The sequence below is a fragment of the Nestor notabilis genome, unplaced genomic scaffold (genome assembly GCF_000696875.1).
Source record: "Nestor notabilis isolate BGI_N333 unplaced genomic scaffold, ASM69687v1 scaffold7935, whole genome shotgun sequence".
Classification (NCBI taxonomy): Eukaryota; Metazoa; Chordata; class Aves; order Psittaciformes; family Psittacidae; genus Nestor; species Nestor notabilis.
In genome coordinates, this window is record NW_009927813.1 from 1 (window position 1) to 24,946 (window position 24,946).

A 24,946-nucleotide genomic window follows, 5' to 3' on the forward strand; every position below is an offset into this window, starting at 1 on the left:
TGCTGAAGACGCCCTGGAGGGCGGCCACCGCCATGCAGTTCTTCACCAAGGGCTACCAGGAGACCATCTCGGGTAGGGAGCGCCGCCCCGGGCGGGCGGGCCGGTGTCTCCCTGGGGAGGGCTCCGGGCGGCGGACCTGGAGCCTGCTGTTCTCGTACCAGCCGTGGCTTTCCTATCGTACTGCTTAAACCGGGCTTCGCTACTGCCCTGCCACAGTACCGGCCGTATGATGCTCCTTGTCATCAGCGCTAGGAACACCTCGGGGTCTCTCCGTCCTCTCCTTCCCCCTTCTTAAGCTCTGTGCTCGTAAAGTTCACTTCTGACATAAACTTCTGTGCTTCTGATTTCGGTGAACAGAGCAAGTGCTTTTCCTTCTCTTTCTCTAGCATAAACTTTTCAAGCTCTGGCGTAGAAACTTAGTGATTGTACTTTCCTTCATCCCCAGCTGTGCTAGGCTCTGTTCAGCACGGGTGGTACATTTGCTTCTATTAGCAGATATAGGTGGCTTGAATTTTCTCAGAAAAAGACCACTTCTGCTGATGCTTCTATCAGGTGGGGTTGTTCAAGGGTGGGAATTAAACTTAAGGTGTGGTAAGGAGAAAGAGGGAGGTCCATGACCCGTCTCAGGGTCCTAGCAGTAAATACCAGTATAGAGAGGAGTCCCACGTTCACATCCCTACCCCCTTATCTGCTTGCTGGCTGTGGACCCTCCCTGAGGGCAGGAGAGGAGGAACTGGGTAGGATTTGTTCTCCTCGTTACCAGCAACTCCAAAGGTGTCTCTTAGTTTTAGTGCAGGGTAAATCTTAATTGAAAACTTAGTTTTTACATTAGTTCTCTTCTTAGCCTTTCCACTAACGAGCCTTTCCCAGCTGGGGGAAGCTGGGGAATTCCCCTTTTGCTCCCTCTTACGGTAAAAGGCAAGTTCCTGTTAGTGCATAAGGGATGCAAATACTGTGAGCAAGGAACTTTTGAACGTGAGTGAGGAAGGAGATGATTCTGGTCTGCTCTCCGGAGTACAGCAGTGGTGTGTGAAGCCTGCTGCAGAACAGCATCAGTGTGTTGCAGCTGAACTACGCTGATGTTTAGCACCAGGGAGCTTCTGCTAACACTTTGGAGTCTGTTCTGTAAGTGCACTGTGCGTCAGCTTGAAGGTTGGATTTTGTGTTTAGGTTCTTTTTCACCTCTCCACTCTTGAGTCTTCTGGAGTCAGATTGCATATAACTTGTGGCATTAACTTACTCAGGGCCAGCTTATACTCGTGTGCCAATGTTGTGTTCTAGCTTCCCCCAGGAACAGCTTTTCTGTCTTGGCATTTGTTTTGCCTTTCAAATTAAACCAGGTTTTCAGGTTCACTTCTGGAAATGGGCTCTGTGCTGCAATGGCCATCCTTGATCCTCTCTTCCTTCAGTCCTGCTGTATGACATGTTTGAGATGAGGTTTCATCAGGGTCTTGCAGAATAATCCTTCATCTGCTAGGAATAATTTCTTATTGTGAATCCTACTCTAAAACACAGGAGGTTTCTTGGTTATCCTACCAGTCTCTAACTGATCTTTTTTTTTTTTTTATTTTTAGTGATAGTTTCTGAGCTGTATGAGATCACTGCCTGTCTTAAGGCCTCTCATCTTTCTGCCAGTTGTGTGCAGAGTCACACTTTCCCTTCATGTCTTTTACAGTTGTTTTCCTGCTATGGTGTGGATCTTACCTACCTTTCATTATGCAGAGTAGTTCTGGCTATCCTCCAGTCCCCTCCTCTGAATATCCATACCTGGGAGAGAGCTGTGTTATACCCAAGAGTAGGAAGTGTCACAGCTAGGTGCTGTACTCTTGGACTGCTCTTTTCTGGGAAATAAAATGAAGCTGTGACACTAACAACATTCCTTCCTGTGTCAGGTGGAGAATCCTTTTACTTTCCAGCTACTCACCTCTTCTTGCACAATTCCCAGCTTCAGTCTTTACTAGACACAGAAGAAAGAGCTGTAGCTGAAGAACAAGTCCACAGTATCCAGTAAATTGACAAAAAAACAAGCACACACAAAAAGCAAACTCCAAAAGCCAATAAAAAGCAGCCGTGACTTCTTGTTTTCTCAAGTTTGTTTTACAGCTTATTTGACTCCTTATGTGGATCTGTCTGGATAGGCAGATGTAAAAGCAGCGATTTGTGGGATGTGTCGAGGAACATTGTTCAGGTTTACCCCTCAATAGGCAGAGGGTAACAGACACAATAGCTTTAATTCCCATCCTTTCAGAAAAGGCTTGTTAAGTAAAAGCTGTGTGGTGGTTGTACAAATACAGGGTTAGAAGCAAAGGCCCCTGTCTTCAGCTGGCCCCATCTGAGCTCACAACCCTTGCCACTATGTGGAAATGTGACTGCACAGCCAGAGAAGTGATGAAGATGAACCAAGATAGTGAATGTTAGTATAGCTGCAGACTTTAAAATCAGCCTTTGGAGTTTGTCTGCTTATCTGCCTTAGGTAGGCAGAAGAAAAGCAGTTAGTTTCTGATGGCATTTTAATTTTCCTTATAGGAAGGCGGGGGGGAGGGAAGGTGTAATCTACTCTGGAAAAGAGAAGGCTCTGGGAAGACCTTAGCGCAGCCTTCTGGTACCTAAAGGAGCTGACAAGAAAGCTGGAGAGAGACTTTTAACAAGGGCCTGTAGGTCTAGGACAAGGGGAAATGGCTTTAAGCTGACAAAGGGGACATTTACATTAGATATTAGGAAGAAGCTCTTCACTGTGAGAGTGGTGAGGTGCTGGCACAGGTTGTCCAGCAAGGTTCTGGACATGGGTCAGGGCAACCGCTAGTATCAATACAGCCTGTGGAGGAGGACTTAGAGGTACTGGTGTATGAAAAGCTGCATGTTTCCATAATGTGCAGCCTGGAAAGCCAACATCACAAGCAGCATGACCAGCAGGTTGAGGGAGGTGATTCTCCCCCTCTGCTCTGGTGAGACTCCTCCCCCCCGCAGTACTACATCCAGCTCTGGGGCCCCTAGCATAGGGGAAGGACGTGGACCTGTTGGAATGAGTCCAGAGGAGGCCATGAGAATGCTCTGGGACTAGAGCATCTCTGCTTTGGAGACAGGCTGAAAGAGCTGGGCTTGTTCAGCCTAGAGAAGAGAAGGCTCCAGGGAGACCTTGGAGCAGCTTCTAGTGCTCAAAGGGGGCTTGTAAGAAAGGTGGGGACAAACTTTTTAGTAGGCCCTTCCATGACAGGACAAGGGGTAAAGGTTTTAAACTAAAAGAGTGTAGATTCAGACTAAATCTAAGGAAGAAATTCTTTACAATGAGGATGGTGGAGCACTTGAACAGGTTGCCCTGTGAAGTTGTGGATCCACAATGCCTGGAAACATTCAAGGCCAGGCTGGACAGGGATTTGAGCAACCTTATCTAGTGGAAGGTGTCCCTGTCTATTGAAGAGGGTTTGGATTGGGTGATCTTTAAGGTGCTGTCCAACACAAACTGTTCTATGATCCTTTTTTGTTATTGTGTATCTGAGAATATAATACATTTGGGGCATGGTTGAATGTGCTGGTTACCTTATCTTTCCTGGGTCTTGTTTCTTTGCTTCCATGACACCTGATTCTATTTGTATTTTTGTACTTTCCATAGCTTTGTAGTGCTGTAGGGAAGGTTACATCTAAATTCTGACCCTTCTCTCCATTCAGATTTATGTGAGTAGCAGAGAAGCTGATTCTGCTTTCCAGCTTCTGCTGTGTACTTCCCAGCTTCTCCTTCATAGTGCAGAGTAACAGTGTTCCTGCTTTACCCCTCATTCATCTTTGCTATCTGTGTTCTGCAGCTGGTCAGTATTGTATTTCAGAGCCATTAGAAGAGTTTGCTTGCTAAATGTTTAAATCCTGTTCTTTCTAGATTAGGTCTTTTCTCTTATTAGTCCTGGCTTTACTAAAGGCTTCAACCTTTCTGTCCTGGGTTCAGCTACAGCAGTCATTTTTTCTCCTTCTTAGTAGCTGGTGCAGTGCTGTGTTTTTGACTTTCAGTCTGGGAACAACGCTGATAACACCGATGTTTTTAGTTGTTGCTAAGTAATGTTTACTCTGACCAAGGACTTTCTCAGTCTCATGCTTTGCCAGAGAGGAGGGGAAGCCAGGAGGAAGCAGAGGCAGGACACCTGACCCAAATTGGCCAAAGGGGTATTCCATACCACAGCACGTCATGCCCAGTATATAAACTGGGGAGAGTTACCCGGAAGGCCCAGATCGCTGCTCGGGTCGGGCTGGGTATCGGTCAGCGGGTGGTGAGCGGTTGTGTCCTTTTCCCTTGTTATTCCTCTTATCATTATTACTGGTAGCAGTAGTGGTTTGTATTATACCTTAGTTACTGGAGAGCTGTTATCTCAACTCGTGGGAGTTACATTCCTTCGATTCTCCTCCCCATCCCTCCGGGAGCGGGGGGAGGAAGGAAAAGGGGGGGAGGGAGCGAGCGGCTGCGTGGTTCCAAGTTGCCGGCTGGGTTTGAACCACGACACTTTCTTTGACAAAATGTATTCAAATGTATAGATCTTGCTTCTATACACGACATACAAAGTCATCAAACTTTTGCTGGAGCAGCAAGAATGCCTCCAGTGACTTCAAATAAAATCCACCTGGGGACCAGATTAAAAATGCTAGCAGTTCACACCTGGGTTTCTGTATAGACTAACAGCCATTCCAACAGAAACCTCTTAACGTGTTGGTAAGGATGGCAGAACAGACAAGATACTGATAATTTTACTTCTCAATTTCATGCAGTGCTTCTGCATGAGAATCGAAGAACAAGTTTGCTTTTCCAGAGTCAGATCTATCAGCTTCATGCTTCTGGGAGTAAATTATATAACAAAACAGTAACCTGTCCTCTTGTTTAGTAAAGGCTAACAGTGGGACTGCTGATAGCAGGTGCCTTTAGCTTTCTTAGAGTTGGTTCAGGCAATTGCCTGCCACACAAAGGCTAAACCTTGAAGAGATCTGTCCCTCCTTTTACCAAAGGCTTAATGTCATACTTGGAGGTGCAGTCTGTGAGTCTCTATATAAATACTACAAAGCACAAGTGTGTGCAAATGCAGAAAATGAGTGAATTAATGGAAATATAAGACTGCATACAGTAATAACTTTGATTCTGAAGTCTTCAGCTTCAGTTGCATCCTGCTAAGCAGAACTAGCTGATCAGTTACAGAAAGTATCAGCTACAGTAAAGGTCAACAATGCTAGCTTCAGGAAGTAAATCATAAAGGAGTTGGTTCTGGTTATGTAATCCTGTAGGAAACGTTAGGCACAGGTTGAACAAGCTGCCTGCATCTACAGTGGGAAGTTAACCTGGTTTCATCATCCGTAAGCACTCTAAGCAAAATAGCATATTCATTAAACAGTGGGTTTGTTGGTAGTGGTGATAGTTGTTACATGAATGAAGGCTGGAAGACTTTTCTGGTAGGTATGTTAGCTTTCAAGCAGGTTCTGCTGTCCTTTCAGCATGTTGAACAGGAAAAAGAAAATCAGAAATACTGGGAGAAGGTAACTTCTCTTTCTGAAGCTCTGTGGTTTGAAAGGCTGCTTGTATGCTTTGTTTCCCTGGACGCTAAGTGACTCTACTGTGCAGCTTGTATTTTAAAGCAGGTACTAGTTAGGTCTTACGGAGCAGATTAACTGAACAGTGTGAATGTTGCTTTTCCTATGGTGAAAATGCAATCTTAATACTCTTTCTTCATCTTCTCGTCTGTGGATTTGGTATTTTGACAGATGACAGCCATGGTGTAAGCTCATAAATTTTCCAAGCCTGCTTAGTTTGCTGTGGATGAGAGGTGCTAAGCATCACTACATAAAACAGACAGGCAGTGTCTTAAACAAACAAGACTGTTTGATCAACAGCACTGCCCTTTGCCAAGAGCTGGTGAGTTACTTCATTCTTTCCTGGGAAAAAGATGGAAAAAAGGTACTGCTAGTTCTCCTACTTTTCCTATGTGCAACAGTACAACCTATTAGCTCAAGCATCAGCATTACTGTGGTACAGCAATGGCTTCTTTCTTGTAAATCAGAGGGTGGGAAATACTGGGTTGTTCAGAGTGCTCTTGGGGGTTCCTTTCCTCAACCTGTACCCCCACATGCATGAAGTCTACCATGCTGAAAGAGGTATTCCATGCAGTGAAACTTCTGCTGGAAACTAGGACTGTTGGACTTTCCAGGATGATCTCCCCTGCCCATTAATGCTCAAGTAACACTAAGCTTGACTGCAGTTTTGTTGGGAATTTTATTAAATGTGTCTTCACCTCTTGAATCTTACCTGCTAAAGGCCCCTGATCATGTTGCTTTTCCAAAGTGTTTTGTCTTCTGATTTTTCTGGTTTTTTTTTTCCCCCTCTGTTTTGATTTCAGAAAGTGTGGACGAGGGGCCTTTCAGCACCTTCTATGACATGAGACATTGAAATGGTTATTGAAATCCCAATACATTTTAATGAGTACCTCCATAACCCTGCTTTCCCACATACTAATAAACCTCCTGGCAGAGGACAACTTCTAGAACCTAATCTTATCTTCATCTGTGAGTCTGCAATAACTGGTCTCTTACGAGCAGGCTTGAATCTCTCACAGCAACATGGAAAGTGTCTTATAGGAAAATAAACAGATCTGTACAAATAGTGGCCAGAATTAGTTGAATAGCAGTAATGCTTTTTCTCTGTTTTTGCTTCTATGAAATGTCTTAAATTACACATCTGGTTCGCCTCTCCTGGTAACTGAAGAATTAAGTGTTGCTTCTGAAACAATGTTCCTGTCAGAAGCTGAATGTTTGTTTCTAGTCCTTTGCTGTGGCAGTGATGAAATCTGAAATATTAGTCATAAACTTGTAAATTCCTCTGTGTCTGAGGTTTCTCAGTTAGGTTCGCGTTAGGAAGGTATGTTATAGCAAGGAAGCCACATAGTACTCATCCAATTTTTCTCTGCAGCTCTTGAACTCCACTGCCTATTCAAATAGTAATGTGGCATATTAGGCTGTGGCTCTTTCTAGAGCTCTTCAAGACTTCTTGATGCAAATGGCATACCCAGTCTACCCCCCTTCTTATCATCCTGAAGTCATTAACTTTCTGCAGCAGTACAAAATATATGACTGAGTGGTTTTGTGGCCTGATTCTCTTCTCTGTGTGCATAATAAATTCCTGGTACCTTTTTAATACTGAAAACCTGCAATAACTGTTTCTTGTCTGGAATATTTTCCTCTAACGACAGTTACCTGTAGTGTCATCACATGAATAAATAAAATAATTCAGTTTTGACTTTACAGTTTACTGCTTACCCAGCAGCAACTGAAAGGCTTTCACAGTGATTTCCTTCCAGATTGTATTCTGCCCCTGTCGTCTGTTGACTTCCCTATCACACATTCAGCTGCTAGTTTATGTCTCCTGCTCTGTTAGTTACATCTGTCTTCAGAAGAAGAGGCACTTGAGAAAGACGTTCATAGGTGGCTGCCAACATACCCCAGCTGATTATACCTTATTGGATGGTTAGCCTTTGGTGTCTGGCTTATGGCACTGGTGTTCTGGAGTATCTTCCAAACCATGACCCATGTTTGTTCGAGGTCTGTTATTGGTTTTGTCTGTGTTCCCAGGAGAGCGGAAGGTACCTGACCTCAGCCTGTATGTTAATTTGTTCAAGCTAATAAGCATTGCTATTGTGACTTGCCCCTCTGGATGTCTGCCTCCCTTGGCCTGAGCCCGTTCCTATGATGGCGTCGGCTGCCTGCTGTGACTTACAGGTCACCATAGAGAGCATAGGGGCTGTCAGTGACCAGCTGTGTAATGGGTATCAGGAGAACCTTATGTCTGTACCAGGATGCATGAGCTCAGGGGATCTCTGGGGCTGCCTTCATTCTGTTGACACTGAACAATCCTCAATCTGACTGAAGTGGAGCAGTGAGGCAACTTAGCACCATGGGGAAGTACTTTAACTTACAGAACAGCCTACATCATTCTTCTGTCTCCCAGGCATAATAAAAATGGGGCATCTAAAGTGCTGTGAAGCTGATGCAGTGCTGCTCTGCAGAGTGCTGCCATCCTTCATTCCCTTCACCTACTGAGCCATATGCTGGGTGGGCTCTTGTGTCTTTGGTTGCCAGAGGTGCTTTTGCTTTCCTGTGTCACATTAAAGCCATGCAAATAGTTTCTATAGCAACAGGTCTTTTTGCTTAGCTCTGACGCAAAATCCTGAAAGGTCTTTCTCATTCTGTCTTCATCCAATTCTGATATTTGCTTTTATCAACTCTTTTTGAAGATAAAGGGAAAAGAATTAATTCTGCTGTTTTAGTAGTTAACTTGCCGTAGAGTTGACTATTCAGTTTTAAGAGCTCACTGAAGTTTCTATACCAGGACTTGAGCTCTGTGCTGAAGGAAAAATCAGCTGGAATAGTCTGGAGAGTGCCCTGACTGTATGTAAAATATTTGGTTTTGTTCCCCTCTTCCCAGCCATATATTTTAATTTGGATCTTAGCTTCTAATTAACATGATATGTCTAGGCATAAGGCCTTAAGCAGTGAATTCCCTTAGCTTTTCTGGGGTGGTGGAAAATGAAAATAGGGATATTTGCAGTCTCTTTTGGCTTAGAGAAAGGGCTTGGTGGCAGCATTTGGGCACAGCTGTCACTGACAAAAGCAGAGTGAAGGGAGGTGTGACTGAGAGGCCAAGGGATGATACATGAACATGCTCATCTTCTTGCTAGCAGAGGAGATGCTGGTCCTATCCTACTGATGTGGATGATTACGTAGGTGGTACTTGGAGGGAGCGAAAGTGTTGCTTCATTTGAGAGGAAGAATTTCCTTTTTCTGTTAACCACGTAGGCTGTTGAGGAGCCCATCTGAGCTTCAGGTGCCTTGCTTTGTCAGGAAACCAAGCTAGCAATACTTACTTCAAGCCCTCCTTCCCTCTAAAAGCCCTGTAGACTTTTACGTTTTTGCTTCAAAGATTCTGGTGCCACAGGAGGAAGGGATGGGGAAGATGCAGATGCATTAAAAAGGCAGGTGAGTATTTTAAAGCTGAGAAACACAGCCAGTGTAACAGCCACATCGTTCTGTGTGAACTGGGACAGGGCTGGGGAGAGACAATGTGACTTCTGGGTCTTGCCCTGATTGGCAGAAATAAATGTTTTGGGCCTCCAAATGAAAGAATGGCAAAAGAGGCCTGAATTTGTCCTCAGCTTTGCTTCTGGCCTGGTTAATCTGAGGCCCTGTTTTCCTCTTCTGTCCTCTCAGCTCTGTTAAGTTCTCCAGAACATGTGCTGCAGGATGCAGACTGAGCTTCTCTGGGCTCTGTTTGTGGCTGTTGCAAATTGAATGACAGGCACATACAAAAAGGCAGATGAAGTTAGATAAAACGGTATTGCCTCCCTGCACAAAGTGTTTGAGTGCCTGCCAAACAAGTCTCCCCTCTGTAATTACTGAAAAGAGCTGCTGCAGTGGGATGTAGCACAGCATCTTGTCACAGCCCTTATACCTACCTCTTTGTCAACTCAAGGCTTGGATTTCAAAGGGGGAGGTATAGGCATAGGCAGGCTTCAAGGAGAAGAGCCTTATGAAGTATGAGCAGGAGGGACTGGAGCAGGATCGGGGTAACTCTCGCTCTCTTAACATCATGGTCATTTACTCAGGTAGTGGCCTTCAGTCTCACATCTTGTTTTACCTTTGTCTCCCTGTATCACCTAGCAGTTGTGAAGGGGTTACCGGAGGGGCTAACCCTAATCAGGTTTCTGCCTTTACGGGCTCTGGCCCTCCTTTGCCAGGAGTAACAAGTGCTGACTTAAAATCAACATGCTTCAGGCACAACTGCAGAGGTTGTGCAGCTAAGCAGGTATCATCTGTGCTAGGGTGCAAAATTGGCAAGACCCTTATGAATGAGAAACGTGAAGCATCCCCCAGCTCTGTGGTTATATTAGCACACAGATCTGTTTGTCTCCATGATACAGCATGGCTCTTCAGCGTTCCCATGATAGGGTTAGGTTCCTTAGATAAAGTTTGTAAGGATCTATTAATACATGTTTTATATATAAATCAGTGTGCATATGCATATATGTGTAGATATATGAGACATCATGGCTGAAGTACCTTCTGTTGTAGCTTTAGCCTTGTGCTGTGTCACACGTTACCTCAACTTTGAATGAGAGCATGGCTGTGTTTGATTGTTCTGAACAGTCTGGTTTGAGAGCGTGCTGACATAAACCCGTATCTGACATTGGACTCTGATACACTCTTGGCAAGGCTGGTATGAGCCAAGCTGTGGTCTGATAACAGCAGCAATCACTCTGGAGATGCTCTGTGGCTCTGTTTGGATTTTGTTTTAATAATGCTGGGCATAGTAGCAGGTTTTGTGAAAGCACTGTTTGCCTTTCTGCTGTAGAAATGGCACAGCTGCAGAGTGCTGCAGGAGGGGGCTAAGAACCCAGACAGCTGTTCTGTCTCCACTTCCCTCTCCTCTGAGCCTGCTCTGGTTTGGATTCTGGCTATTTCTGCTGAATTCATAGTTATACAACCACATGATACTCCCATGTAATCAGAATTCTTGCCAGCTTGGTGTAAACCAGGCTTTGAAATTTGAAGAACAAAATCATGAGCCTTTACAGAGTTGTTTCCTGGGCTCCTTCATGCTCCTTATTCCTGCTCTCTGACCTGATCAAAAGCCTTCTGGGGTTCAGCTTTGCTGTCTTGCAGGTTGCCAGCCATTCCAGGAAAGAACATGCATCGCAGGCAGAACATCTTGTGCACAGTTTCCAGGGTTACCTGTGTAGTGCCGATAGCAAACAGGAAATTAAAATGCTCCATGATGATGATACATTATTGACAACAGATGGTGGCCATTAGGTGTACGTGCGTGTCAGGGGAAGGCATAAAGGCAAGTAGAGCAGACATGACTATTAGATTTGTGTAATTGCCACTGCAGGTGCTGAGCTCCACTGTGAATGAAGCAGGGCAGTCCCTGAGCACCTGGTTTCCTCTGGTCCTGGTGTGTGTGACTTTGGTTCCTGGAAGTAACTCCAAGTTGTCGGTGTGGCTTCAAGCTGATTTGTTTTCAGAGTTTCTTGTTCTGATTATCAGCCCTTCTGTACAGCTTGTTCTCTCTTGCTATTCTCCCTAATCTCTCTCTTCTATACAGCTGTTCTCTCTTGTCCTTCAAAAGGCTTGGTCTCTTGAAACTGTTCTACTTTTAACCTCTCCAAGCATGGTCCAGATGCCCACAATCTTTGTGAAGACTATAGTTATCTGCTGTAATTTGTGTCAGGATTGCTAGGGGGCTTGTCAGGGGACTGCTGAATCTGGAAAATCAACTGAGGATCTGTCCTGCTAAGTTTTGAGACTAGCAGAGTGTCACGTTATGTATTCCTTTTCTTAGTGAGCTATCTCTTCTTCCTTCTGTCTTTGTGGGTTTCTCCACTTCAATTATGTTAACTCTGAGATGTGGAATTAGGCCCGAGTATGCATATGCATGCCTGCTTTCAGTTTTGGACAGTGAATTACTCCCTGATCTGTGCACACAGATCTGTCTCTTCAACTTTTGTCTATGCCTAAGCAGCTGCTGGCTGGTGTGCTTCAGGATGAAATAAGAGTATCTTATTTCAGTGCAGAGCTTCCTTGAAGACAGTGATGCTGGTGTTGAAGTGTTTGAAGAAACTGCTGTGATGGCTTAGCTTTTCTCAAACCTCAGGCTCAGTTTTGCTTGTCTTATGTGGAAGCACTAATGGAAGCCCATTTTTGAGGCGTCCTCTCCTCTTCAGCACTGGCTTTATCAGCTGTAGTCTTGCTTTTAACATGTCAGTAATTCTGCAAAGACTAGACTTACTTTAATCTGGGCTCAAACTTATTTAAATAAAACACTGCAGACTGCCTTCTAGTGTAGCCTGTGTAGGTTTGACATAGCACTGTGGCAATTGTATGACCATATGCAAACCGAAGCATACTTGTGACGTTAGTCTTTACTTGCCTCCTGTATCCTAACCCTAAAATCTGTAGTACTGAGGGAGCTGTGCTCTTGCTACAAGCATTCTCAGACACTGGCTGGAAGAACTTTCCATGCTTGTGTGTTTATTTTTATTTTGTAATTTGAATCTTTAATTTCAGATGTTCTGAATGACGCCATCTTTGATGAAGATCATGATGAGATGGTAATTGTGAAGGACATAGACATGTTCTCATTGTGTGAGCATCATCTCGTTCCATTTGTTGGAAAGGTAACTCTTCCTCACAAAATAAATGTGGGAATATATGATAAAAGACCTAAAGTACATGTAAAAGACTTTTCGTAGCTGTAACTACAAAGCTTTTAAAGCTCTAAGTATTTACTGCTTATGGCTATGATTCTAGAAGTTAATCTTCAGAATACAAATAAGAAAGACCTCTTTAATGTGAGTTTTATTTGAATTTAAGCTCCTAAAATATAATGCTCAACCTTTCCTAGTCTAAGTAATCTAATGGTTTCTGACATTTAATATCAAAGCTCTTCTTCATGAAGCAGCAGCAAGCCTTGAGGGCAGACATCTTGCTATTAAACCAGCTCACCCTGCACACTGGCTCTGTCACGGATTTAGCTTCTGGCTCAGAGCTATCTAGCGCACATTCACCTTGGGAACCCCCCACGAGCAGAACAAACTTCTGATTAGTAGCCCTGTCTTAAATAAATGAGCTCCATCAGGGAGGGGGTGGTCAAAATTGGCTACCAGGAGGGTGCTTAGATTGGGACTCCCATGAAAGGGGCTGATGTTCCAGAAGGTGCTGAAATTGTGATGCCAACAACTTTAAAAGTAAATAAAAATTCTTAAGTTAACCACTGTAGACATGAAGTGTTCAGAGTGGGTAGTCCCTTCTGCACGTTTCAGCCTCTTCACCCCCATATTGCCACAGAAGGATGGAGCTTATTCTGATCCATCTGTTACATTATAAAGTACTTACAGGCCAGGGAGTAGCAAATGCTTTTGTTGTCTATAAAATTCAATCAGTACCACATATGCTCCAAGTAAACTGTCTCCCGAAAATAAAACACCCTAACAGAAACCAGCCATTTATTTAGTTGAGTCAACTCAATTTCATCTATTTTTTCTCACTGTTAGTATTTTATACTGGAAAACAAGGTAACTTTTTCTGTGCAAGCTTTCTATTTTACCTATTACCCTCTTTGTTACTCTGGCGGCAATATATGCGTTCTTTTTACATCTAGCTGTTTAGCCTGTGTGGTTTGGAGAAATCTCCTCGCAAACACCGAATCGGTCCTGCTCGTATAATGGTCTGCTAAATGACTTGGTATGCCTCTAAATATTCTCAGACTAACCATTCTCCTGTTGGGTACATCAAACAGGCTGCAAATACTGACCAGTAGGTCTTGAATTTGCAGTTCCATCTTAAATGAAATTAAGAAATTCATGAAAACACTCAATGGGGAACAGGATTCAACATTTGCTTCTAAGTTATGTCTCTCACTTTGAAATGTTTTGTGTCTTCTCAGGTGTCAGTAGGTTGATTACCCAACAGAAGTGATAGGAATGAGCATGTTAGCCAGGTAATTAGGTGCACTGTGATACCTCTGACTGCAGATACAGCAATATAGGATTCTGAGAGGGGGCCTCTCAGGAAAGCACTCAGACAGAATCCTACACTGACACTCCTCTACTGTATCTTGGCTAATCTTTCAAGTCTTTGGTACAGTGACACAATGCTAGTTTATAATGATATAACTGTAAACCCACTTGAATTCATAGCCTATGCTGCTTTCTAAAACCAAGAAGCTAAATGCCTTTTCCCCCAGATACCTTTGTGTCTGAGCACTTTTCTACTAAACTTATTCAAACTTAGTGCAACTGTGTTTAGTATGGATATTCAGGAAATCCATATCTGAGTAGGATGGAAGTTGTCTTAATTGCACAGTGATGTATGGTACTACCAAAGCAGGGGAAAAAAACCCAAACAACAGTAAGTGCAGCCTGACTGGTGGCAAAGTACAATCCCTTTCCCTTCCACTCCCTAAATCCATTTTAGGTTTTGAAAGAAAAGCATGTTTATTTTAGATGAATAGTGCTGTGCTGAGTAATAGACTGCTTTTTGTACCCAAATGTAGTAGCATTCCTGAGACTTGGAACATGAGCCTTGACTCTTGAAGAGTTGTGATTTTTCTCCCCCTCAGAAAACTTAGTTGTTCTTCACCAGGACACTGACCTCTCCAGGCATTTACAGTCTGTTAGCTCCACAATTTTTCAGGCTTGCATGGTGGCATGTTCCTCCCACATGCTAAGACTTCTGGACTGTTCCGTAGTTCTGGAACAAATGCACATCTCATTCTCTGTGCATGAGTTCATATGCTTTTGGAAGTGTGGTTTTGATTTTGTTAATGGTTTGTTCTCCTGTCTAGGTACATATTGGCTATCTTCCTAACAAACAAGTACTTGGCCTCAGCAAGCTTGCTAGGTAAGTGTTAATGTAATGAAAATGATGCTAATTTGTAAAAAGGATCCCAAGCTGTGCTAACTGTGCTAATCTTTCTAATCTGGTCCCCCTTTAAAGATCAGCTCAGTTTGTGTCCTGGATTTGGATTTAGACCAATCCTCAGCATTATGTTTTTTATGGAGAGGACAGATAAGTCTTGCAGCTCTGTGTTAATTCACATCGGTTGACTGTAGTAGAGCTGTAGTGCTTTTGTATGTGCATCCAAAGCACTGGTGTCTGCAGGAAGCACTGGCACAAGAACAACAGAGAATTTGGTCGTGTTTTAAGGCAGGCCACAAAAACCAATGGGGGTCTCTAGCTATTTGATTCTTGTGTGTATATTGACTGATAAGAACACAAATCCAAGACTTCCACACTGCAAATGAGCACACTCTGGATAGAAACTGAATCTAAAGCTTTCATCTGTTGGCTGACTTCAGATAAATTTGACATTTCTTTCTTTCACTCAAGACCTGCTGAGAGTGCCTGAGAAACAAAGCAATTACGATACACTTGAGAAATCCATTTGTTACACAAAATAGCTTTTTCCTCAACTGGTTCCTTTTGGATCAGTTGTTGCACTGAATCTTGTTACAAAGTGATACCCTCTCCTTCTGGTGAGGAAGGGGATGGTAGATTCCTTCAATAAGCACATTACTGGGGACCAGAGTGGAAGGGTTTCTTGAGAAACGAATCTGAAAAGTTGGCTGTAGTTCAGAAAGTCCACATAGGTTTTGCTTATGCTTCCTCTGATATGTCTGTTAATCTTGCTGCAGTTCCAGTAATACTAATGAGAATTAGCCTTGTAAATCTCCGTGCCTGCTGGGTTTCTTAGCAGGTAAGAAATGGGTAGGGTATGACATTACAGTGCTTTAAAGTCAGCCCTGTTCTGTGCTCTGCTTGCACCACAGTGAATTTGGTTTGGAAGAAGGACCCTTGGAGGTCACATCTTTGTTAAGGTAACAAATTGCAGGGAGGCTATCTTCTTGTCTAGTGCTTATGGGAATGGACTTTTCTCTGATTAAAAGGCTGAAACTGGCAGTTTGACATTTAAATCTTTTCCTACTTTTTTTCTGTGGCTGTACCTAACTGCTGAAATTGTAGGATGAGGTTCTAAGATCAGCACTGCAGTTGCTGGGCAAAAGACTGCCTTCTGTACCTGCTTGCACATGGAGATGTCTGTGTGGCAGTTCATGGCTTGTGTGCTGGTTGGCACTCATGAGGATGGATCTTTTTAAGTGGTGTGGGGGTTTTTTATTGGATTTCTGAGGGTGAACATCCTTGCTGAAGAGATTGTTTTTAGCACTTGGTTTCATTTCTGCAGGGCTTGAATGCAGGATTAAGGATCACATTTGTCATGTGCATCTGTTGATTTGTGCTTGTTCTGGTCTCTTGTTACCTCTAAACTGCAGGTGTAAAGAAGAGCTTGAAACTGTGTTTGGTGATATTTTTAGTATTTTTTTTTTAATGCAAGTGGCAGCACTGTGCTAGGAGTGCACAATTTCCCTACTGTTTATCCTGAGTATAGAAACGTGCATGAATATGTGAAAGGCTTTCTGCACTGTGCTTGAAAGGTTAAATCTTGCCTCTTTTTTTAAGGGTAAGACTCCTGTATACTGCAATAATGAGAAGATTAGATTCTTGTATAACAAAATGTTCTCAGTCCTCACTTGCTTTTGTGTGCTTACCATGAAAAGATTGGCGGGCCAGATAGTGCTTTCCTTTTGTGCCCTACATAATGCAACCAGTGTTCAAACAAAGATTTGTGGTGCTGCTGGTACTGTAGGCCTAATCTTTCGTAATAGGCTTAGTCTAATATGGTGAGTTTCTGGAGTTGTGGATGACCTGTATTCAGTAAACAAACATATTTCTTTGAATTTTAAGTTCAGGCTTGAAAATGTTAATGCAAAGAATTGTTTTTACATAAACATGCTTATAGGACTTATTACATGTAACAGCAGTATAAAAACACCTGACCATTAGTTTGTTTCCTATCCATATATTTTATCTAAATATTATGTTGCTTTGTTTAGAATAGCTGTAACACAACCATTTCATTTCTGGAGGGGAGTCTTCAGCATAAGTCTCTCTCCAAAGCAGCAGGCAAGTCTCATTGTCCGAAATGTTTCTTGTAACTGATGCCTCAGGCTGCTAGCCAGTGTCTGTTTTTTGTCTAGCCTGATGAGATGGGTTTTGAAGCTTTCTATAGCAACTTCTTTACGTGGCCACTTGATGTGTAATTAAACATTTGAGGTTGGCATGAATAACCCATTGATTTACAGAGCAGTTATAAGACTTCTTTCTTAAATGTGGGGATTTCAGGGCTGTGGCAATAAACAATGGTAGTATCACTTGCACTGCCCCACAAATGGCTTGAGTTTGAAGTCCTGTTCAAGGAGAGTATTAAGGTGGTCTTTGCATTGAAATGTGAAGGATGGTGTGATACATGGGTGGAAAGTATCTGTTTTAAATAAAAGCTGTTCTGTCTCATTGTTCTTAGTTAAATTTGTGATTAAATGCAAGAATCCAAAGCATTTCTTGCTTAATTTCAGTAGCCTTCTGGGAATCCCAATATCTGAATTGTCCTTAAAACAGTGTTTGGTTTAGATTGGAGCAGAAGGAGGTAGTCTGACCTCAGTTCAAGGATTAGCTTTCAGGGGGTCTTTGGGCATGGATTCCCATGCAACTGTGTAATTACAGGGGTGTGGTGGTACAAGTAGTTCAAAAGTAACAGTAAATAGAAGCAGCTCTTAAAAGAAATGGCAGATTTGCCTCTGAAATACCCTCTGGGTAAGGAGAACCTGTCAGTAAACACAGTGATGTGCTGAGGGATGTCCTGAGCAATGCCAGCCAGCACTGAGCAGCAGTGTGATGTTGCACAGATTTCCAGGAAGGACACGGATCAGTACAGTGGTCTTGTTTGGTAGTGTCAAGTTAATTGTGATGATCAGACAATGGTCAGATAGGTATAACTATAACATTGTCTTTTTCCTTTCAGGATTGTGGAAATATACAGTAGAAGATTACAAGGTAAGCAGATGAATTTTTGGCTTTGTGTGCACTCCTTTGCTAGCCAGCTCACAGCACTGGTAATTGTAGGTGGACTACAGCTGTGCAAATCCTAATGTGACAAACCCCACTGTGTTGTTGAGCAAGTGTTTCTCATCTGTCATCTTCCTCAGCCTTTGCATTTCCAGTGAAGGGTAACATATGCCTATGAAAATAGTTGTAGCCAGTAACTGATTCAGGGAGTAAATGTGCTACAAGATACGGCTGTCACGAATAACTAAACTAGTTGGATGCTGCAGGAGGTGAACTCTCCTGCAGATAGTTTGAGAGATGCCTTCAAGAATTCTTGTTTGCAAAATCATAGAATATCAGGTTAGAAGGGACCTCAGGGATCATCTGGTTCAACCTTTCTAGGCAAAGCATGACCTAGATTAGATGTCTTGGCACCCCATTGAGCCAAATATTAAGTGGCCAGTGTTGGGGAATCCACCACTTCCCTGAGGAGATTATTCCAGTGGCTGACTGTTCTCATTGTGGAAGATTTTTCTCTTGTGTCCAGTTTTGGATAGTGGGGACCAAAACTGAACACAGTATTCCAGGTGTGGCCTGACAAGTGCTGAGTAGATGGGACAATGACGTCTTTATCTCTGCTGGTGATGCCCTTGATGTAATCCAGCATCCTGTTGGCTTTCTGAAAGAGATGAAGTGAGAGCTGCTATGTTATGGACTGCCTGCCTGCTATCCTTGAGAAGTGGAGGAAGCTGCAGGATCTGAGGCCTTGGACTGGGCTCAGCCTGCTCTCATTCTGCAGTTAAATTTGGCCTGTTCTTGGTGACAGAAGTCTCAGTGACCATTAGGTGTCAGACCGGTGGGTAGGGAGTGCTAGAGCTGCAGGAAGTTAAGCTTTGCAGGACATTAGGCTCCCTTAATTTGCTCATTTTCTGATCTTCATTTCCTTTTCTTAGAAGGAGAAATTGTGTGTAGGAAAAAAAAATAATGCAGCAGTAAAGACAGTGAACAAATATATTAAAGTTGAGAAAAAATAGAGAAGCAAGAAAATCTAACTGCATAGTAGGAAATGTAAGAGCTATTGTAACAAATCATGGTAGTGTAATTCCTGCAAAGGTATAGTGCAAAATGACTCCCAGTATAACCAAGCCTATTAAAGGTCTGTTCAAGGATTAAAAACATAAGATAGGGTTTGGTACTAATAAAATTTACTTAGGAAGAGCAATATTTGTGTATGGGTAGTGGGGAACAGGCACCCTTGGAAGTGAGGATACAATGTTGCTGTCCAGATAGTGGCTGTGCATGGATGCTAGTCAGATTTAACACTGCTTCTGAACACCCTGATGTTCTTTCAGTCCAGGAACGCCTTACCAAACAAATTGCAATAGCCATCACAGAAGCCTTACAGCCCGCTGGAGTTGGAGTGGTTATTGAAGCTACGTAAGTTACTCAGAGCTGGTCCGTGGTAGTGTATGGCCTGTGTGTGATTCCAGCTGTGTGCTGCAGAGCTGCTGTGTGTTGCCTCTTCGGCTGTGGTAGCTGTGTGCTGTGCTTGTTTACAAAGCAGAGTGTGTAACAACAACAGTAGTAATAATCCTTGCCCATAAATACGGCCCAGTGGGTTGGAGCCATTTAAAGTGGGGCCTACCTGCTCTGTTGCAGTGTGATCAGCTGTCCCAGCTGCACCGGGTCTGTGCTCTGCCTCAGCACACCTTCTGCTTCCTCAAGTAGAGCAAAGCCTGGGACTAGCAACAGGCATGTCCTCATCGTCAGAGTACACCTTAGAAAGGTGGGATTTCTCCTAGGATTAGAGGAGAGAAGGCAGCATTTGGGGGCTGGGAATTTGACTTTCTGTTCTGTAGAGGACAGCTGAGGTACTACTGACAGATGTCCATTCTGGATATGGAGGTTTTGTCACTTCCCCAGAATTTAATGTGACCATGTAAGAAATACTGTCTTTGTGGGATTCTTTCTTTTGAGTATGCCTGATTTATTGACTCCCCTCTCATTTCTTCCAGGCATATGTGTATGGTAATGCGTGGGGTACAGAAAATGAACAGTAAAACAGTAACCAGCACAATGTTGGGAGTATTCCGGGAAGATCCAAAGACCCGTGAAGAATTCTTGACACTCATCAGGAGCTGAAACTGTGTTATTCTCTAAATGCACTCTGGAGATTTTGTCCAGTGTCACTGTCTGTTCTTACTTGTTCCTACATCTCACTTTTAAACTAAATCGTTGTGAATTGTTGTCATAGTCTTTGTGCAGTAAAAGACTTCTGATGGCAAATGAAAAATGTAATGATGAAGTAGGTTCCTCCTGGATTTCCAGTGATGCTGATGTCACAGAATTACAAGCAACGAATAGGGTTTTGGAAGTTTTTCATCCACAATGCAGAATATTCTGCTCTTAGGAGAAAAGTGGGGCTTGGGAGTGAAATGGATATTTATAAAACAGCTGTGTTTGTTAGAATAGATGTGGAACAGCACAGGAAATGATTGAAAGGCTGTGGATCCTTGTAGGACCTCTTATGCTGCAAATACTGCACCTCTGCTGAAAAGTGTGCTCCTGAATTATCTCTGACTATATTTTGTTACAAGTCCTGCAGTGGCTGTTTAAAAATCTGGATGTGTATGTTATACCTCTTTGAGATTGTTATGTCTGGTGGTGTTTTATATTCTTGCTAGTATTAACCCTCCTTTTTTGTGTGTGTGTTTTGTGTTTTTTGTTTAAGAAACTTAAACCACATTTGTCCTAGCCTCTTAACGTGCAGGGAATTAACTTCTCAGTTATTTGAGGCACATTCTTATCTCGGTATACAGCATTTTATGCACCTTCTTGTCTGTGCCTCAGAATCTCTGACCACTTTTAACTGTTAGTTTCTTACTATTTTTAAGCAAACTTTAACAGGGGGGAGGGAAAAAAATCCAGAGTCTATGAAGCGCTAAGAGATCCGAAGAGGTTTTTAATGATATTTATATCTTGAGCTTTCCCTCTTGGATTTCTGTGGGTTAGACTGAGAAGCTGAAAGCAGTCTGGTAATCTGAAAATGAAGATTTCAAACACTTCAAGATTTGCATCTCATAAATGTTGGACCAAAGGTGAGCGCTGAAATCCTGAGCATAGCACGTTGTACCTCTTCTGCTTGACAGCAGGTCATTTCAGGGCAAAGTAACCTGAAATGACAACAACTTATTTTGTAAGAGCAATTGAGAAAAGCATTTCCAGGGCCATCAAAGTGAATTCAGCCTCATTTTTCTGTGTATGTGGCAACCTCTGTATGTGGCAGTATTGGTACAAAAAGTTTCAGTCAGCTGGACTTGGCTGAACTTCTTATACTTTGTTATGATTTTAATGGGTGTTTTGTAACTCTTAATTGGGAAAACATGAGGCGCAAATGAAAACCACCCTTCCCAAACTAGGCACAGGAGGCAATAGTTAAAGAATAAAATGTCAGCCAGGGTGTCAGATGCCCACAGAGAAGGTTCCCATAGTCATATCTGCTTTGGTGAATATGAATCCAAGATGTTCTGTATGTGAACCTGAAAGACAGTTCCTGGTCTGGCAAGCTCCATCTTACCAACATTCCTGCCTCTTGCTTCAACCTGTGTTGGAAATGGAATGGAAATAATGTCTGATCAAATTTCCATTGGGCCTAAAGAACTCTCAAGAGCAACAGCCTCATGTGCTTAATTACACTAATTTCACCCTGATGACCTTCACAGTATTATTGGAAAAAATCTTTTATAATATCCTCTGTTCTGGATTCTGTAGAGTTAAGTGCTGTAACAGTGTTTGTCTGCTAGTGTAAACAAGCTGTGTTTGCACATTTGTAAAATACACTAAGTCTATGGTATTTGTTTTCCTGAAATGGTTGAGAGCAGATATTGCCACTTTCTGGTTCAGTATATGTTTCAAATACCCAGCTGAAAAAGCCTTAAATCTTTCTTGCCTGAAGTTCAGAGTAAAACTCTCTCTTTAACTCAACAACAGGAAAGAGAATTTGAGGACCAAAGGGGCACACACTAGTATATTTGTATCTCTTTGCTTGCTTTAGTTTGGAAATCAAGTCTCTGTAAAACACTGTCTTGCTCCTGAGGTAAGGGAAAGGTTGTGTTTTAACCACTTATCTCTATTCAGGATAAAGTTCGCATTGCACCACCACTGTTTTTTATTTCCATGTGACCTGTACCCCTTAAAACATACCTCTCTATACTTGTGGCCTTGGATTTTGCTCACATTGTTGTTGTAAGACTTGGTGCATTTTTTGGAACATTAGCATTGTTCAAATACACAAGCTTTAACTACACCTGGTGTGTATGTATGTCTAGTATGTACAGCCTGCTGTTGTACCATGTAAAACTGTTGTCTCTCAAATATTAAAGCACAGTATTATCCTTTGGAGTGGTAGCATACTTGAAGGCGAGGACATCTCATAAGGAAGTGGCACAAGCTGTCTCCTTGGGTGGGGGTTTGTTCACTGGCAGGTGCTCTAAGGCTGGGGTGAGATGTTGGGTTGCTTTTCTGGGACAGTAGTTGCTGTTGTTCCCAGATGAGTCCCCATTTGTTGACTTTGGAAGCAAAAAAACCCCTCAAGATCTGGTGTCATCATCTTTCTTTATGGTCCTTGGTGCCAGAGGGATCAGTGGGGCAGGACAGCAGGTGGCAATGGCTGCTCTGGAGTGGCTGTTGCATGCATTGAGATTCACATAAACTTACAGACCTCTTGTATGCTGCTTGAGCCATTCGGGATGCCTCATCACACTTTACTGAGGAAATAACTGGTTCCTGGCCAGATGTTCAAGCTACCTGAACAAATGTATCCTAACAATTGACAAGATGTAGGTGTGACAAGAGACCTTGAAGCTGAAGTCTTGGTTGGGTTACCCCACTGTGTGCCATGCACAGCAACGAGCTCAACCTGTGCCAGTAGAAGCTGTACTGCTCCTTTGGGGTGGGGAAGCTGTTTGAAAGGCACTCCTGCTGTCCTCTTAGGATGCAGATATTGCTGAAGTACAGGGGCAAAAAAAGGCAAAATTTACAGCGTTGAGGCTCCCAAGGACCATCGTAGCCAAAGCTTTGCCAAGGGGCAGTGCTGAGGGAAGGGGAACTGCAGAGGCTGCACTTGGGTATGTTCGTATACACATGGACAGCATGCAGCTGCCCTGTCACTTCTCAGCACGCAGAGCCACCAGAAGGAAAGCAGACCATGCCTGCATGCTCCAGGGAAGTCCTTTTGCAGCTCTTTCGCACTTAATGTTTGCTCTTCTCTATTGCCAGGCACTTCCAAGGGGTGGATGGTGTCTGTGCTGCGGCTGGAGCTGTGACTGCACCAACAGAGGAGTGTGACCTGCTGCAAGCTGCCAACCCCTTGTGAAGGGTGCATTGGCCCAGGCTTTCCTGCTGCTTGGATGAGAAAAGGAGAGAAAAAAGGAAGACATTAAATGCCTGTGTGAAAATTAACCCTATCCCAGCCAAAACCAGCACAGCTTCTTTTTGAGAAGAGAAGGCTCCAGGGGGACCTTATAACAGTCTTCCAATACCTAAAGCGCTACAAGAAATCGGGAGAAGGACTTTTGGCAAGGGCCTGTAGGGACAGGACAAGGGGGAATAGCTTTAATCTGACAGAGGGCAGATTTAGATTAGATATTGGGAAGAAGCTCTCCCCTGTGAGGGTGCTGAGGCGCTGGCACAGGGTGCCCAGAGAAGCTGTGGCTGCCCCATCCCTGGCAGTGTTCAAGGCCAGGTTGGACACAGGGGCTTGGAGCAACCTGCTCTAGTGGAAGGTGTCCCTGCCCACAGCAGGGGGTTGGAACTGGATAATCCTTAGGGTCCCTTCCAACCCAAACCATTCTGTGATTCTTAAGTCTCTTCTCTGTGCTGAAGCACAAGATGAACCAGGCAACCAGAAATGGTTTTGGGCTGCAGGCAGGGATGGGAATGTTCTGGTACAGCGTAGCTTTGTGGGTGAATGCTGTGCCAGTCAGAAAGCCTCCAGCTGCGTGGGGTTTTATTATTTTGTTTTCTTTTTTCCCAAATGGTCTGTCCTATTTGGAAATAACCCTCCCGGGAAGCCCCAGGAGCATTGTCAAGAATTGCCTTTGTGGTGAAGCTGAGTTACTTCTTTCTCATGGTTGTATATTGAAGCCAGAGACTGTCGTGGGAAATGGCCTATTTGTTAAAATGGGCGCTTTTGCAGGACATTTTCTATCCCCTTGTCTTTATGTTTTGTTTGTTTATTGGGTTTTTTTAGGTGTGGGGTTGGAAGGAGCCTTCCTGGTTTTGTGATCATGGGAAAATCATTTTTTGTTGAGGTGAAAAAATATTCAGCTTGAAAGTGTTTGCAGCTCAAACGAATAAAAAAAGAAACCCTCAACAAAACAGAAGAGAGCAGTAGCCAAACCTGTGAAAGACCCAAAATCTGCAAGTAAAGTGACATCCTCCCATCCCTAACCTACCACATCTCCCAAGATCCCACCTGCTTTATCATGTGCTTTATTAATTCCCTGATGCTTTCCAGGGGTATGCATGGCTTCTCAAGGGTTTTTTTCCTCGGGAGTCTCCATATAAACAGCCTTTTTTGTTTTGGGTTTTGTGGGGTTTTTTTGTTTATTCATTTCTTTGTGGGTTTTTTGTTTGGTTTTTTCCCCCCCACCATCGCTGTGGTTTACTTTTGGATGTCTCCCATCTACTCCTGCACATGTGCTGTGTGGATTGACCAGTCAGCGAGTCCCTGTGCCATGTATGACCTGTGTCAGGCCCCTGGCACAGGCCGTTTGGTCCTCTCCCATTGGGTTCCACCTCTAGGTGCAGGTTCACAGAATCACAGAATGGTTTGGGTTGGAAGGGACCTTAAGGATCATCTAATTCCATCTTCCTGCCACAGGCAGGGACACCTACTAGAGCAGGCTGCTCAAAGCCCCTGTGTCCAACCTGGCCTTGAACACTGCCAGGGATGGGGCAGCCACAGCTTCTCTGGGCACTCTGTGCCATGGTCGCAGCACCCTCACAGGGGAGAGCTTCTTCCTGATATTTAATCTACACCTCCCTCTGTCAGTTTAAAGCCATTCCCCTTTGTCAAAAGCTCCACTCCAGATTTCTTGTTGCCCCCTTTAGCCACTGGAAGGCTACTTTGAGGTCTCCCTGGAGCCTTCTCTTCTCCAGGCTGACCAAGCCCAGCTCTCTCAGCCCATCTCTGTAGAAGAGGTGCTCCAGCCTTCTGAGCATCTTTGTGGAGAGTCCCAGAATCTCTTCAAAGCACCCTCTTGCACACAAAATTGGCCAGGTAGGTGATGAAAAACGAATGCTGCTGCCTGAAGATGTGAGAGCTGCCAGCCCAACCCAACCTAACCTGTTCCCAAGGGAGCTCATGGAAACATGGCCTTAAAGAGGGAGGGAGGAGGAACCTGGGAAGTACCAGCTCACTGGGAAAGCACTGACAGATGGCCAGCCTGCAGCTCTGAGTGCTCAACAGTGCAAGCTGGAGTAGGACTGG

The 24,946-nt window shown here is 43.7% G+C and overlaps 1 protein-coding gene across 1 annotated transcript; it reads left to right on the plus strand.

Annotated features, from left to right (window-relative positions):
- Positions 1-6: 6 nt before the first annotated feature.
- Positions 7-19,740, plus strand: GCH1 (GTP cyclohydrolase 1). The gene is made up of 6 exons (XM_010014229.1): positions 7-72; positions 12,082-12,191; positions 14,360-14,415; positions 17,432-17,463; positions 18,807-18,891; positions 19,470-19,740. The coding sequence occupies exons 1-6, from the start codon at positions 33-35 to the stop codon at positions 19,594-19,596; spliced, it is 450 nt and encodes a 149-aa protein (XP_010012531.1). The 5' UTR covers positions 7-32; the 3' UTR covers positions 19,597-19,740.
- Positions 19,741-24,946: the final 5,206 nt, after the last annotated feature.

What these genes read in the sequence shown, in the direction of transcription:
- GCH1 (XM_010014229.1), top strand. Translation starts at nt 33, where the DNA reads ATGCAGTTCTTCACCAAGGGCTACCAGGAGACCATCTCGG. An exon ending in GGCCTCAGCAAGCTTGCTAG is followed by an intron (nt 14,416 to 17,431) that starts GTAAGTGTTAAT and finishes TTTTCCTTTCAG; the next exon opens with GATTGTGGAAATATACAGTA. An exon ending in ATACAGTAGAAGATTACAAG is followed by an intron (nt 17,464 to 18,806) that starts GTAAGCAGATGA and finishes ATGTTCTTTCAG; the next exon opens with TCCAGGAACGCCTTACCAAA.